Source organism: Daucus carota, chromosome 3 (assembly GCF_001625215.2).
Source record: "Daucus carota subsp. sativus chromosome 3, DH1 v3.0, whole genome shotgun sequence".
NCBI classification, from domain to species: domain Eukaryota; kingdom Viridiplantae; phylum Streptophyta; class Magnoliopsida; order Apiales; family Apiaceae; genus Daucus; species Daucus carota.
In genome coordinates, this window is record NC_030383.2 from 36,359,791 (window position 1) to 36,376,700 (window position 16,910).

Genomic DNA, 16,910 nt, shown 5'->3' on the forward strand with positions numbered 1-16,910 from the left:
GAAGTACCCTGATGCTTTCTCACTAGTGCATCATACTTCTGCTTCAGCTCGTCGTAGGAATCTTTTCTCTTTCCTTGAACCTTGGGCTGTTTGCATTCAGTTGCAAAGTGTCCTGGTTCACCACAGTTGAAGCATTTGAACTTGCTTCTATCCACCATCCCAGTCTTGTATCCTCCTTTGTTCGTAGAAGATGAATAACCTCCTTTCTGAAACCTGTTCACAGTAGGTTTGTATTTGTAGGAGGGGTTCTTCTTGAATCTCATGTTTCCAAATTTCTTGGCAAACAGTGATAGAGATTGATCTTCTAACTGTTCTAGCTCTTCCATTGTATAGAACTCTTCGTCACCACTGGAAGAGGCAGTCTGACCCATCTCAGGTACAACAAATTCCTGAGTGGTTTTAGAAGGAACAACAACATCCTTCTTTTCTTCCGGTGTAGGTGATTCAACAACTAGAGCTCTCGAATGGTTCTGTGTTTTACCCCAGCCATATCTCTGTTTACTCTGAACTTGCTCTAGTTCATAAGTTTTCAAAACTCCGTAGAGTCTTTCCAGAGAAATCTCATTCAGATCTCTGCTTTCCCTGATGGCAGTGATTCTGTGTTCCAGATGTTCGGGAAGTGTTAAAAGAAACTTCATGTTGACCTCTTTCTTGTCATAGAATTTCCCATTCAGATTTAAATTATTTATCAAATTATTAAGTCTGATAAACACTTCTGAAATCCCTTCTCCGGGATTGGAACCAAATTGTTCATACTGAGCCATCAGTATCTCTTTCTTGTTTTCCCTAACTTCCTCTGAGCCTTCATTGATAATCTCTAATGTATCCCAGATTTGCTTGGCGTTTGTACAATTTACAACAGCATTGTACATCACTGGATTTAGAGATTCAACCAAAATTAGTTGAAGAGCGTCATCTAAGTTCATCTGTTCACTCTCTTCATCTGTGTACTCAGAAAGTTCTTTCGGAATGACCTGATGAGGTATTAACACACCATCCTCTTCGTGTGCTAATATGACATTCATCGGAGTAGTAACACCTTTGTCCAAAATCCCGATGTATTTTCTGTTCGCTGTTCGGAGGAATAGGAACATGTGCCTTTTCCATAGGCCAAAGTGTTCTTGGCTGAACGGTGGGATTTTAATGCTACTGATCTTTTGGGTACTCATTTTTAAGGATTTAAAGTGAATAGTGTTTGGATGAGAAATGGATTTTTGAAAGAAAAATATTTTAAATCAAAATTAAATTTTTTTAAAAAAAAAATTAATTCGAATTAAAAAATATTTGGATTTAATGTGAATAGTGTTTGGAAGAGATTTGGATTTTTGAAAGAAAAATATTTTTAATCAAAATTAATTTTTGGAATAAAATTAATTCGAATAAAAAATATTTGGACGTTACAGAGTTTGTATAGGATCTGATACGGTAAAATGGTATCAACCGCTCTGATGCCAATTGTTAGGTCCTGGAACGATTGTAGAAGGGGGGGGGGGGGGTTGAATACAATCGTCACTAAAAATAATCGCGGCGGAATAAATCTGATTGGAATGTAACTTGTTAATCAGATTAAGATTAATTAATATAACAATGTTTTAAGTCGTTATATAATTAATATGGTTCGTTTTAATGTCCACTAGTTCGTAGAATAAATTTGACAGAAAGTATTCTAACTCGGTGGAACAAAACAACCGAATGATCAAAGCACAGTAAACTGTGGTTTTAACGAATAACAAGTTTAGCACAACTTGAAAGCTTACAAGCACTTTGAACACTTTGAAATGAAGGAGAATGAGCCATATTTATAGGCAAATCTCAAGAACTAGGCAAGACAAAGGTGCAAAGACAATCTAGTGGTTGCTATGACAATTTGGCACTTTGTCTTGCTGAAAAACATAAGGTAAGACAATCATAAGCATTGTCTATAGCTTAGTAAGACAATCAGAAGTGGTAAGACAATCTTTGGGAAGCGGTAAGACAATCTGGGACATTGTCTGACACTCCAAACGGTAAGACAATCATCCTGATTGTCTTTGGAGCCACACGGTAAGACAATCAGAATGATTGTCTTGCCAACCATGCGGTAAGACAATAGCAGGGCACGGTAAGACAATCTGAGGGATTGTCTTACCGTGTGTTGGAGGAGGGAAATGGCACGGTAAGACAATCTGTTTGATTGTCTTACCTTGTTATTTCTCAAGACAATCAAGGAAATTGTCTTTCCTATTGATTCCAACAAGACAAATGCTTATTTCTCTTTAATTAATTAACCAATTAACATCCACTTAATTATATTAAATGCATAAATTCATAAATTAAATTAATTCGAGATAGAATTAATTTAATAAATAAATTACACATCATATATAATTATTTTGAGAAGTGGATTAAATAATTAGATAATCAATTATCCCTTTTCTTCTTCTTCAGAGTCTTCAGTCTTCTGTAAACAATTAAGATCTTCGACTTGAACGAATGGCCACTTTCTTTTGACGTAGAATATTTAATCAGATGAGCTGATACACAAATGTACTGTCTGGTTCATCTGTAACTAGCTCAATTAAATATTCCTTGTCATTTAAACATTTAAGCTGTGACTTGTTCGTCGATTCTTCGTCTTCTTAGTTCTTCTTCATTTGTAGACACAATAATGGAATCTTCTGAATAAATAAAGTATTGAAACTTTATACCTTCTGATCTTCTGGACGTGCCACAAAAGATTATTTGTGCACTGAGGCTTAATCATATTAATGAACTTCTTTCAGTGGTTTGCAGCAGCATCCTGAAATTCTTCTGACATAAAATCTTCAATAAATCATTTGACGTTCTTCGTACGGATTCCAGATAATAGTACTTGCTATTTACTTGCTTTCTTATCAGAGTTGAGTTGATTCCTCTTAATTACAAATAGGCTTAACATATGCCTTTCATGGGGATATCTCTGCAGCTGATATAGGAAAGCGTATTGTGTTGCCCTCAAGCTTCACCGGAGGTTTTAGGTATATGCAGCAAAACTTTCAGGACTCATTAGCCTTGTGCAAGGAATATGGCCATCCAGATTTGTTCATTACATTTACTTGCAACCCCAAGTGGCTAGAAATACAACGTGCTCTTGCAGATGCAGGTTGTGGTGACGCATCTGTTCGGCCAGACCTTGTCGCTCGTGTTTTTAATATGAAGCTTGATGCCATGATGTGTGATTTGACGAAAAAGGATGCGTTGGGCCGAGCACTCGCAGGTCACTTAACCTGCTTTACCTTCACAGCTGCTGTGTATATATATACAAATATGATTTCTTAGGATTTTTTGGCCGCTATGCTTCTGTTGCTTGGAGGAATGCTTTGTAATTAATGATTAATGTTAGGCACAATGATATTTAAGACCTATTTTTAGCCTAGCATTTCTACCTTGTGTTATTATTTTTACTGTTTGATATCTATTAAATATTTAGAAGGTCAGGTGTATGAATTATTATTTATTATATTTTAATGGTATATAAATTTGATACTATCTCCTGTAAAAAATTTTTTGCTGTTATGCTTAACTAATGATATTCTTATATGTTTGGGTTGGAATGAAGAGGCTCTTCGACTCAATGAGATCTGGTAATAACCAAGTATGTTTTATCCTAACCCATCTATGGATATCACTTATACATTTACTATATGTGATGATCAGCTCATTGCTATTTTAATGCACTTATTATGTCTAATACATTCTTTTGACTTGCTCACAGTTGTATACACAATCGAATTCCAAAAGCGTAGCCTGCCCCATGCTCACATTGTCCTCTGGCTAGCTGAGGGTGACAAGTTAATGTCTTCCGAGGAAATTGATTCCATCATAAGCGCTGAATTGCCTGATAAAGAGGCAGATCTAGTTGCCTACGAAGCTGTTTCTCAGCTTATGATGCACGGGCCGTGTGGAGAGGCCAATCCAGAGTGTCCATGCATGGTAAATGGAAAATGCACAAAATATTACCCTAGGCATTACACAAATACCACTACAATGGATTCAGATGGATATGTTTTATACCGGAGGAGAGATTCAGGCCGGACAGTGGAATGTAACAATATCCACTTGGACAACAGGTGATTTTTTATTCACCCATCCATGCAACTTCAAAACTAAGACACTAATCTAACTGTAAATGATATCGTTAATAAAAACCATCTCACTAAACATTTATGTCTGTTATTCGGCAAATGTATCTTCTCCTCTATTTATGTGTGTTCTTTGGCAAGTGCATCCTCATCTATTTGTCCAATCAAATAACTAGCCAGCTATTACGTCCATCTCTGCTGATGCGGCTGATTAATACAGTAATGACCCCCTTTTATATTTAAAGTAATTAATTATGAAAACATGCAGTTACCTGAATTCTGCCAAATTTAGGTTGTTAAAAAGTAAATATATTATTTACCTTCATTAAAAAATTTCTCAGCTTATGATGCACGGGCCGTGTGGAGAGGCCAATCCAGAGTGTCCATGCATGGTAAATGGAAAATGCACAAAATATTACCCCAGGCATTACACAAATACCACTACAATGGATTCAGATGGATATGTTTTATACCGGAGGAGAGATTCAGGCCGGACAGTGGAACGTAACAATATCCACTAGGACAACAGGTGATTTTTTATTCACCCATCCATGCAACTTCAAAACTAAGACACTAATCTAACTGTAAATGATATCGTTAATAAAAACCATCTCACTAAACATTTATATCTGTTATTTGGCAAATGTGTCTTCTCCTCTATTTATGTGTGTTCTTTGGCAAGTGCATCCTCATCTATTTGTCCAATCAAATAACTAGCCAGCTATTACGTCCATCTCTGCTGATGCGGCTGATTAATACAGTAATGACCCCCTTTTATATTTAAAGTAATTAATTATGAAAACATGCAATTACCTGAATTCTGCCAAATTTAGGTATGGTAAAAAGTAAATATATTATTTACCTTCATTAAAAAATTTCTCAGCTTATGTTTTTCAGCTTATGATGCACGGGCCGTGTGGAGAGGCCTATCCAGAGTGTCCATGCATGGTAAATGGAAAATGCACAAAATATTACCCCAGGCATTACACAAATACCACTACAATGGATTCAGATGGACATGTTTTATACCGTAGGAGAGATTCAGGCCGGACGGTGGAACGTAACAATATCCACTTGGACAACAGGTGATTTTTATTCACCCATCCATGCAACTTCAAAACTAAGACACTAATCTAACTGTAAATGATATCGTTAATAAAAAACCATCTCACTAAACATTTATATCTGTTATTTGGCAAATGTATCTTCTCTACTATTTATGTGTGTTCTTTGGCAAGTGCATCCTCATCTATTTGTCCAATCAAATAACTAGCCAGCTATTACGTCCATCTCTGCTGATGCGGCTGATTAATATAGTAATGACCCCCTTTTATATTTAAAGTAATTAATTATAAAAACATGCAATTACCTGAATTTTGCCAAATTTAGGTATGTTAAAAAGTAAATATATTATTTACCTTCATTAAAAAATTTGATGCGTTCATAATCCAGGTTACCCACTTATCATATTTGGAAACAACTATCATGCCATAATATATGCTCACTTGCTTGTGTGAGGCTCATGGTGCAATATGTGTTAGCATACCTTCATTATTTGACAAAATCAGCTGTTAGCCTCCTTGGATTTAGAAAACTAACTAGGCACCAAATTCCTCGAAAACAAGATGAGATTTTAAAGGGGAAAAAAATTATAGTTATGAGGTCTTAGCACAAGGTCTTGCACCAGGTTCCATGTAGATTATAGAAATCTGAAAAGTGCCCAAAGGCCATACATAAACACATACGATTAGTCTTATATGTTCATGAGAATCAAATACTACTCTTGTGTGCTTGTGCATCAGTGATAGTGAGTGGGGGCTTCTATTACTTTATAATCAGCATATAATTTATTGTGCAATACTACTTTACACAATTCAATGTATTTATCGAACCATTTTCATAGATGAATATCTTGCTTGCCCTGGCACTATAGTTTTTTTGATGATTTCATGCCAAAAAATATTAATTCACATTCTCCTTGTGTTACATAGACATGTGGTGCCTTACAACCGCGGCTTACTTGTCAAGTATCAGGCACACGTCAATGTGAAACGGTGTAATCGATCACAATCAATTAAATATCTCTTCGAATATATTGGAAAGGGTCCTGACAAGGCCACAGTGGTGATGGAATGCTCAGATGGACGCTCTCATGGTGTAAATGCCTCGACATCTGCACCCCAAGAGAACCATGTAGATGAGGTCAAAAATTACCTCTCATGTAGTTATGTGTCTTCAGCCGAGTCATGTTGGAGAATATTTGAATTTCCAATCCATCATAGACAGCCATTTGTACAACGATTATTCTTCCATCTTGAAGATGAACAGGAAGTTACATTTCGTGATGATGAAAGCCTTCCACAAATTCTAGGCAGATCTAGGCTAGATAGAACGATGTTCATTCAGTGGTTATTGAATAACCGTCGGGATCCAACAGGGCGTCATCTGACCTTCGTGAAATATCCCACAAAATATCGTTGGGATAGCTCTGGTAAATTCTGGGCTAGGCGTCGGCAAAATGTGAATGTTGTGGGCCGTATGGTCTATGCTCACCCAGCTAGTGGTGAGAAGTTTTATATGCGCCTCCTCTTGAACCTCATAACTGGCGCAACCACATTTGAAGACATTCGAACTTTTGATGGGATTGTTTACCCCACATACAGGGAGGCGTGCTTCCATAGAGGTCTGCTAGAATCTGACAATGAATGGCATGTTGCATTAGATGAGGCTTCACATTATGCAACTGCTCCACAACTTAGAGAGCTATTTGTCGTTATGTTGATATACTGTGAGATCAGCAACCCATCAGAACTTTGGGATAAACATTGGGCTGATCTTGCCGATGATGTGCAATATACGCAGCGGAGATTGCTAAATTTGTACACGCTTGTTATTGCTGATTGTGATAAGAAAACACTCGCGCTAGAGGCAATTAACACCTTGCTTAATCAACATGGAAAATCATTGGCAGACTTTCCTGGACTCCTTAAAGTGAATAGATATGCGGCACATAAGTTCAGAAACCAGCTTCTATTAGAAGAGATGATGTATGATTGTCAATCATTGAAAATACATGCAGCTGAACGCATCGAGAGCCTTAACCACATGCAGCGTGTAATATTTGAAGAGGTAGTCCAATCAGTCGCTTCAAATATAGGTGGGTTTTATTTTATTTATGGTCATGGTGGTACGGGCAAAACATACTTGTGGTCAACTATACTGTGTAAGCTTAGGAGTGAAGGTCATATAGTCCTTGTCGTCGCAACATCAGGCATTACAGCACTTCTTATCGAGGGTGGTAGGACAGCCCATTCTTGTTTTAGGATTCCAATAGACATAAATGAAAACAGTACATGTGAAATTAAAAAGAATACCCATCTTGCTGAGTTGATATGTAAAGCGAGCCTTATTATATGGGATGAGGCACCAATGACACACCGCTTTATCTTCGAAGCCGTAGATTGAACTTTCCGTGATGTCCGTGGAGCCATAAATCCAGCTGCTAGCCACATGCCGTTTGGGGGTCTCACTGTTCTCCTTGGAGGAGACTTCCGACAGGTCCTCCCAGTTGTGCCAAAAGAAGGTCGTGAAGGTACTGTGGCTGCAAGCCTCAGTAAGTCTTATTTGTGGCAGGAATGCAAAGTGTACACATTACTAGAGAACATGCGTGTTGAAAGAGATGTATCGACCATATCAGTGGAAGGCAAAGTGCTGAATTTTAAGGATTGGATCTTGAACGTTGGTAACGGATTACAACATGCATATGATCTTGATGGCAGTGGTGACTTCTCATGGATCAAAATCCCAGAAGAGGTACGGCCCCTGCCCGAATGGTAAAAAATAACTTACTTTTGAGTCTAGACATATATGCAGTTAATTTTTTTTCCAAGGCAATTACAACCTCTAAGAAGTGTATGATTCCCATCAGGCCCTAACTCTTTTTTATTATTGATATTATTTGAATCACGCAGTTGCTGGTGTCTTACTCTGGAGACCCCAACAAAGCAATTGTTGATGAAATCTATATGGACCTCCAAGAAAGGCATGGTTCCATCGACTACCTGCGCGAACGAGCCATACTAACACCTCTGAATGAAAACGTGGGCAAGATAAATCGGGAGGTTTTGGGTAGGCTCCCCGGCGATTGTACGGTCTATAGAAGTTCCGATAGTATTTGTAAAGGTTCATGCAATAATGCTGCTGATGACATCTTGTATCCACCTGAATTTTTGAATTCTCTCAAGTATAGTGGTGTGCCTAATCATGAGCTTGAAATGAAAGTGGGTGTCCCCATAATGCTACTTCGTAATCTTAACCCGAAAAAGGGATTGTGCAATGGCACAAGACTAATAGTTACCCGGTGCTACAGAATCCTCATAGAGGCTCTAATTATAACTGGAAATAAAAGTGGTGAGAAAACATACATCCCCGGGATATGTATGTCCCCCGCCGACAAGACAATGCCTTTTGTTTTGAAGAGGAAACAATTTCCGATTGCTGTATGCTATGCAATGACCATCAATAAAAGCCAAGGACAAACATTAAAGAATGTCGGGCTGTATTTACCAAACCCGGCTTTTGGCCATGGTCAAATTTATGTTGCAATATCAAGAGTAACCTCACCTAGTGGCCTCAGAATCTTATGTGTTAATGAAGATGAGAAGTATGCTGGCTACACAAAAAATGTTGTCTACCATGAAATTTTTAATGACATTGTGCCCAACAACCTCTCTGAACCTTAGTGGTCCTCCCTGCTGTATGTACAGTTGTTTTTTATGTTCTTAGAGTTCTTCAGGACTGGGTTTTTGCAAATACTATGTATATGTATCAGGCTGTTAGTCCGATAAATCCATGTTCAACCTTGCTTAGACAATTGGAGTAACCTTGTCTCGTTCATGTTTGCTTTCAATCATCAATGTTTTTTGCACATAGTTGGACATTGTTTAGGGAGGAGCACTACAGCGCTTTTAACCCATGTCGTACGAGAGCGGAACGAACTGCCTACTGCTTCCTCTATGCCATTTGCTCCATGTCTGCATAAGGTGTTTCGTTCATGTAAATACAAGTAGCATGCAAACAAATATTTTTCTGTTGGTCGTTGGCTCATGTTCTACGCAGTTGGGAGCTGATTACTGCAGTAGTTTAAGCGAGTAAGTTGGCCAGCAGGGCAAGAATTTGGAGTGATAGACATTTAAAAATGAGAAAGCAAATGATGTGGACAAGGCAAATGCTCTGGTACAGTGTATGTCTGCTATTTCCTTTCTGCTATTCTGAATTTTGAACAGATGATCACAAGGCACAACTCACTATGTCGCAAACTGAACAATCATCTACCTTAGTGAATACACAGTGACATAGTGATGATGCTAATTATTTCTGGTGTGAGGATATTCATTTGATTGCTGAAGTTTGATAATTTTTCAAAGGTTAATATATTTGGAAATATTATGCAGCTATGTTATAGGCTGGAGGCACGAGTAAAATGAGTGAGCAGCTCACCATCAGAAATGTCCAAAGCAAAATCTTTGACTATATGGAAACTGTTGCTTTCTTTGACAGAGGCCGAGGCCTAAGCCTTGAAGATCGCTGGATCCTATACCTGGTAGGTCTGTCTGATGTCCTGAAAAGTAATCTAGATGACAAAATTTGATCAAATTTAGAGGATGATAAAGTTTGTTATTTGGACAGGTTGCCTCTGGATAAAAACGGTGCTCACTATTGGATCTGGTATGTTTTTCATGGTCCTCTACTCCTCTTAGCATACATTGTTCCTCTTCATTTTTTTTGCTTGCTTGATGAATTAGTTTTACCTTCCAATTGCTGATCTTTATGTTGGCAAAGTCCACGAGTATTGATTAAAAATATTGTTTGGGAGCTTATAGATGTCACTGAAAATAAAATCACAGATATTAGGTAATTAACTACACTACGAGAGTACTTCGTTTTGCCCTTTATTTGTATTGTATCTCATTTGCTGGAAATGGAGTCTATATTTTGAGTGGTCACATGCACTTGCAAGAATTCTGGATATGGTTAATATTTTTTGGAATCTTTGATTGCATTAGTGTTGAGAGGGATGAGGTATTTCGTAGTAGTGAAAAATACATGACATGTGAGGTTGTGTTATCTGAAGGTCAGGAGAATCCATTGACAAGTAACGGAAGCAGTCTTTTAAACACTATGCTCTTATTGGATAACAATGATACTTTGCTCAATGATCGAAATAGGAATTTATTCTATTACTTTTATGCCAATGATTTAGTAGAATAATAGAATTTCATGATTAGCTGCTAATTAAAGTAATTTTGAACCTAAAGTCCTGGTCTGGCCTAAGCTAGCCTAATTGTGATTATTTTCTCAATTTGCCACAACACCTCTGTATAGATGCCTAGCTTTGTTACTCTCGCTCATTCCACAGTGTTCAGGCCCTCAATTAACAGATTTGTTGAATAAAAACTAATAATGTTTTTAGACATATCAGAAATGTCTGCTGTATGCAATAAAATAGCTTAACCTTTTAGTCATAATATTCGTGTGCAAATGTACTATGAAAGAAATTATAGAAAATAATTTTTGGTCTGCTATTACATTTAAATGGGCCCGTCGAGTTTAGCATGAAATAAGCTATTTCCTGCCAGTCAAGGTTGATGACATCGATACCAATATGGCTGTGATGCAGGTGTACTGTTTTTATGATTTGTGTTTAACTTTTGTTTGTTTCAGGTGATTGACTTTTTACCCTGTGGCTGTTTAATATTTAAAACAGATATTTAAAATAGATAATTATACTTTAAAATATAATTATCTATTACATGCAATTTCTGTTAGGTTATACTATGTAATTATATGCAATGCTTAAAATTATATGTCTTCTGTTTGTGTTGATATATATATGTGTGTGTGTTTTATTTATCATATAGAGAAACTTGATATTATAATTATATAAAATTGAAAATCTATAATATATATAAAATTAAAATCGGTAAAAAGATTAAGCGCTATATGTAGGCATTCGGCAAAATCAGTTGAAAGTTGGTCATTTACAAATAATAAATGTATATTAAAATTCACCAGTTTCAATTTTAGAAAATCTTTGAAAAATGTCACAATTATTCGATTATATTTTTAACAATTATGAAAAATTATACTTTAAAATATAATTATCTATTACATGCAATTTTTATTAGGTTATACTATGTAATTATATGCAATGCTTCAAATTATCTATCTTCTATTTGTGCTAATGTGTGTGTGTGTGTGTGTGTGTGTGTGTGTGTGTGTGTGTGTATTTTATTTATCATATAGAACCACTTGATATTTTAATTATATAAAATTAAAAATCTATAATATATATAAAATTAAATAATAGTATTAAATTGATTTCAATTAATAAGCTAAAAAAATATCTGTAAGCTTACATGAATTGCTCACAAATAAAACCAGCAATGTCGCCTGAAGTACCAATCTGAATGAGATGGTGAACGAACCTTGAATGGCAAATTCCAAATAAATATTTCTGCCTCCTCCATAAACTTCACTCATTGTATTGAGTAGCATTCTTCCTTCCTCAGCCCAGCCTCAGTAGCTGCATGCTGACAGAATGCAAAGGAACGTGACCTCATTTGGTATAATATTTGGCTTTTGCATATAGGCAAAGAGGTCAGGTGCATCCTTGGAAAGACCTTCATCGCCAAACCAACAATCATATCACTCCAAGCGAAAACAGATTTTGTAGAATGCCATTAAAATGACTTAACAGCTATTTTGGCTGCATGGATCCTTCAGCTTCAGGGCATACTAAAGTTTTATAATGTGTGTTCAGGTTACTATATCTTTTACGTTCATATTTGTTAAAATGTTCTATTCTCCTGCCATTGCCCACAAAAAATGCAAGTGATTAGAAGAAAGACATGAATTTAATAGATCATTTCATCTCAAAAAATTCTAAAGCTTACCAATTACAAAAACCATGGTATCAAATCTTTGTATGACTTGAGTACAACTACGAAGGTTAAATATCCATATAAAATATTTATTAAAGTGAATCATATCTTAACCAAACTAACACAATGGTGAGGTGTCTGCTTGTCCTTTCCAGATTAATGCAAAATCCAAGAAAGATCAGTCGTCTGCACAGGAATATCAACCTATAATTTTGATCATAAATATGTTATTGATGTCTTCCTGTAGTGTTAATCTCAAAATTTATTTCCGCATTAACTCCAGTTTCAGGATGTCAAGATACTCAAGATCCTCCCATTTGGTCTTGCCGCATGGATTATAAATTTGAAACTCTGTCATCTTAAAGCATTGACCTTTGGCTCCAAAGGAAGGTACACTATTTGGAATCAAGTTCCCTTGGTGTGCCAAAGGGCGAAATTGTTGGGCCGCGCAACACCCGTTAACTCCGCATTAGTATGATATTGTCCGCTCTGGGCCATGGCCAAGCCCGCACGGATTTGCTTTCGGGCTCCTCCCAAAAGGCCTCATACTAATGAAGTTCTTTGGCTGCTTATATTCAAGATAAATCTTCTTTATCTTTCCGATGTGGGACTTGGGTTGAACCCACTCAACAATCTCCCCTCAATCCAAGAACCACCAATCTTGTGACCCTTATACCGCCGCTCCTCATCGGTTCCTCATCTTGCGGGACACGCCGTCCGACCACCTTTGTCGGAAAGACTTTCGACACAAGCCGTCCAAGACCTCCAATCGCAGTTCTGGAGAGCCTCCCCCACATCACACAACTACAGCCCGCAACCCCGGATCAACTTCTTAACCTGGCTCTGATACCACTTGTTGGGCCGCGCAACACCCGTTAACTCCGCATTAGTATGATATTGTCCGCTCTGGGCCGTGGCCAAGCCCGCACGGATTTGCTTTCGGGCTCCTCCCAAAAGGCCTCATACTAATGGAGTTCTTTGGCTGCTTATATTCAAGATAAATCTTCTTTATCTTTCCGATGTGGGACTTGGGTTGAACCCACTCAACAGAAATCACGAATTCGCATAGTACTGATGGTTTAACCAGTTGTTTTTACCCAAATCAAATTGCTGCTTCTGTTGAGCGACCAGTGTGACAAGACATGCTTTTCGAACACTCCGCAGATCTCCATGACCAAAGATATATGGGACCTGCGGCATTTCCAAAAGGAACATATAGAGTTGCAACATGCCTAGCTCCTCATCCGCCAACCAAATAATAATGGGGTCTCATCAATTAGGAAATGGTCAAATTATTTTAGACAAATATACTACTAACCTTTAAAATAAGTTGTTAGAGTAATATTTGCACATTAAAAAGGTTTGGTGTCTAACGTAAACGACCACATCAAAAAAAATATCAGCATATAGAAATAAATTACTAATCATTATAAAATTATAAATAATAAAACAAAAATGTTGCCACATTCATAAAGCAAATATTAGTTATTATAAAGCTTAGATATTTAACAGGGACCTTATGCATTTACTTAACTACATCTGTTCCTATAAAATCATATCTGCTGCAACAGCAAACAACTATCTATAGAATCATGCCTCCTCAGTCTGCACTAATCTCTTCTCTCAGCATGGCAATAAAAAATATCCTCATCCATGTCAGAGCAACTCGCATATGGGAGTCATACACCATAGACAAGAACAACTTCCAGAAAAAGTTGCTAAACACTAAGGTTATATTTGTTGATGAAGAGGTAAGCTACGCTCAACTGCTTAAGACATGGATTATATCTAACGTTGATCTTTACCAAATTTGCATGTTCTGACAATGGACAACAATGTAGCAATCTCAAATCATGGTCCAAATCTGGAACAATCAAAAGGAAGACTATTTCCCAATGCTGAAGGAAGGCTCCTTTTATGCCATCTCAGAATTCAGGGTTGTCCCAATCCTCAAGGCATATAGGGCTGTCGCTACTGAGTTGGCCTTGGGTTTCGATCACAACACAAAGGTCGTGCCAAAAGAGGACACTGATCGCATTCCGTATTTTAGATTCAACCCCACCAAATTTGAAGACATGCCTTCACTTCTCTGGGACACAAAGAACTTCATAGGTACAAACTTACTTTGCGTCATTTCCATGGCTTAAATTTAAGCTATCTTACAACTAATGACACATCTTGGCAGAGGTTGTTGGACTACTTGAAGAATATGGAGACCAAGAGACCGCATCAAACAGAGCAAAAAAGCTCGATATTTTGTTGCTTGACAGCAGGTCATGCCCCACCCTAATCCTTAAGATACACCTTTGAATATTTATATTACCTTACAAACTGCTTATATGCTTGATCAGGAACAACAACATGATTGTCACATTATGGGAAGACAAGGCTGCTCAGTTTCAGGAGGGATTGCAGCAATCAAATGAAGGCCCCATCTTTGTTATTGTAACAGGCCTGCTCGTGAAAAAGTACTCAGGTATTCCTTACAGTCTCATTATCCGCTTTAATTTTTAGATTTCTGTTCTTGCATAACACGTGAGGTAAAACATTGATCTTATCTATATTTTGCTTCCCAAAGTGGCTTCTTCAATGCATTTTTTATATCTTGCATTAACAATAAATCAAATATACTAACTTCCAAACTGCACTACTTCATAACTCGGATTATGTGCTCAATTGGGTTTGCAATTCCTCTTCTTTGTCATTTATTTTATTCGGTTACCGAAATGAAATAATTTTAATACTTCAAAGAATATTGATGCCTTGAATTGTATGCCTAATTTCTGTATGCTCTTTTCTCTTTCTGTTTATTTATGATCCACACATGACCAATTTAACTTCTCTAATCTTGAAAAACCTGTTTACTGGCTCTGTTCTTGCAAAGCACATGAGGTAAAACATTGATCTCATCTACATTTTACTTCCCAAAATACCATCTTCCACCCATATTTTATATCTTGCATTAACAGTAAATCAAATATGCTACTTCCAAATTGCACTACTTCGTAACTCAGATTATGTGCTTTGGTTTGCAACTGGTCTACGCTGTCATTTATTTCGTTCTATTACCAGAGTGAAAGGGTTTAGTACTTCAAAAAACAAATTGGTGCCCTCAGCTGTATGCCTAATTTCTGTATGCCCTTTTTTCTTTCTGTTTATTTATGATCCACACATGACCGATTTAAGTTCAATAATCTTTAAAAGCCTGTTTATTCAATCTGTTCTTGCATAACACATGGAGTAAAACATTGTTCTTATCTATATTTTGCTTCCTAAAGTGCCTTCTTCCATCCATATTTTATAGCTTGTGTTAACAATAAATCAAATAAACGGGTTCCAAACTGCACTCCTTCATAACTCAGATTATGTGCTTTGGTTTACGATTGCTCTTCATTTTCATTTATTTTATTCTGTTACCGAAGTGAAAGGGTTCTAGTACTTCAAAAATTTTAAACATTGAATTGTATGTGATTTTTGTATGCTCTTTTCTCTTTCTGTTTATTTATGATCCACACATGACCAATTTAAATTCTCTATTCTTTAAAAATCTGTTTATTGGATTAGTTTCTGTGTCCGGTTATGGGTCTTCCACAGTTCCAAATTGTTGTAGTCTAAACTGGCAAAGAACAAATTCTGTGTACTGCCTTGAACATTGGCAAAGCATAAATAAGCAGCAGACCACATTTGACATAATAACTAAATCCTACAGGACAAAACATTGTTCTATCATCCGGGGACGCAACAAAGACTTACTTCAACATCGATTGCACTCCTATTACTGAACTCAAGCACACTATGGTAGCCGCGGCAGAAAAGAATAACACAAATGTTTCTCCGCCAAACAAGAAGGTATTCGTGTCCACTGCAGAAAATGCTCTAAAGACCGTCAAAATTCAAAACATACTGGACATCGAGCTTACAAGCACATCTGAGGTAAATGATATAAAAAACTATATTCATTTCTGCTTGCTTAATTTCTTGTGCAAATTATGATACACAGAACAATTGTACAATGCAGATGATGCGCTTTATATGTGAAGCTAGCATTATTAGCATCTCCAAATACGATGGCTGGTACTACAATAGCTGCCCCAAATGCCCCAAAAGTATAAGAATTGATAGCAATACATTTTACTGTGATTCTTGCAAAAAAGAAATAGACGGCTACACACAACGGTACAGCCTCCCTTCACCCACTTATTCCACTAAATAATTTCTCATTTTATCTTAACTTCCACCTGAACTGCATTCACATGACATACAACGCTCACAATGAATTAATTATGTTTTCCATATTGTGATACCTAAACTCCTTCAACCACAACAGCTATAAAGTCATTATAGGCGTTCAGGACGACTCTGGCAAGACTACTTTTACGCTACTGAACAATGATGCAGAACAGCTTATAGGCATCCCTGTGCAGGGAATTATAGCTAATCTTGGACAGGTAGTTCTTCACTTCCTTCGTCCACACTTTGTGATATAGGCAAATTCCTCTATTACTACATACCTTCGATTAGTTGCCACTTCTGACCTCCAAATCTCTGCATTACTTTTATGTAGGACAAACTTACTGCTGACATACCTCCGGTGCTTAACAACATCATAGGAAAGAAGTGTGCTTTTGAGGTGAAAGTGACATCGTTTAATCGAGATGGGCGCGCTGGTTACACAATCGGGTGCCTCATGGAGCTTCCAGGCTCTTCATCAGGCATCAAAGGAGGTCGCAGCACTGATGATGAAGGACCAAGCAAGAAAATAAGGCTCGATTGAAACAAGTGTCAATGAACTACCATGATAAACAATAAAATAAAAGGCTTACAATTCCATGTGAAGGTTTACTTTAAGACAATGTGTGTGTTTCCT

General features: G+C 37.1%; 2 protein-coding genes across 2 annotated transcripts; both read left to right on the forward strand.

The window, feature by feature from the left end:
* Positions 1-3,000: 3,000 nt before the first annotated feature.
* Positions 3,001-7,565, forward strand: LOC108212408 (uncharacterized). Its single transcript, XM_017384133.2, has 3 exons — positions 3,001-3,235; positions 3,734-4,088; positions 6,092-7,565. Exons 1-3 carry the CDS (start codon positions 3,001-3,003, stop codon positions 7,563-7,565), a joined length of 2,064 nt encoding a protein of 687 aa, XP_017239622.2.
* Positions 7,566-7,610: 45 nt separating this feature from the next.
* Positions 7,611-8,842, forward strand: LOC108212409 (uncharacterized). Its single transcript, XM_017384134.1, has 2 exons — positions 7,611-7,913; positions 8,072-8,842. Exons 1-2 carry the CDS (start codon positions 7,611-7,613, stop codon positions 8,840-8,842), a joined length of 1,074 nt encoding a protein of 357 aa, XP_017239623.1.
* The last annotated feature ends 8,068 nt before the right edge of the window (positions 8,843-16,910 follow it).

Excerpts from the sequence above, each read along its gene's own strand:
- LOC108212409 (XM_017384134.1), top strand. The coding sequence starts at position 7,611 with ATGCCGTTTGGGGGTCTCACTGTTCTCCTTGGAGGAGACTTCCGACAG. Across the intron at positions 7,914-8,071 it reads GGATCAAAATCCCAGAAGAG|TTGCTGGTGTCTTACTCTGG; the intron begins GTACGGCCCCTG and ends TGAATCACGCAG.
- LOC108212408 (XM_017384133.2), top strand. The coding sequence starts at position 3,001 with ATGCAGCAAAACTTTCAGGACTCATTAGCCTTGTGCAAGGAATATGGC. Across the intron at positions 3,236-3,733 it reads GTTGGGCCGAGCACTCGCAG|TTGTATACACAATCGAATTC; the intron begins GTCACTTAACCT and ends ACTTGCTCACAG. Across the intron at positions 4,089-6,091 it reads AATATCCACTTGGACAACAG|ACATGTGGTGCCTTACAACC; the intron begins GTGATTTTTTAT and ends TGTGTTACATAG.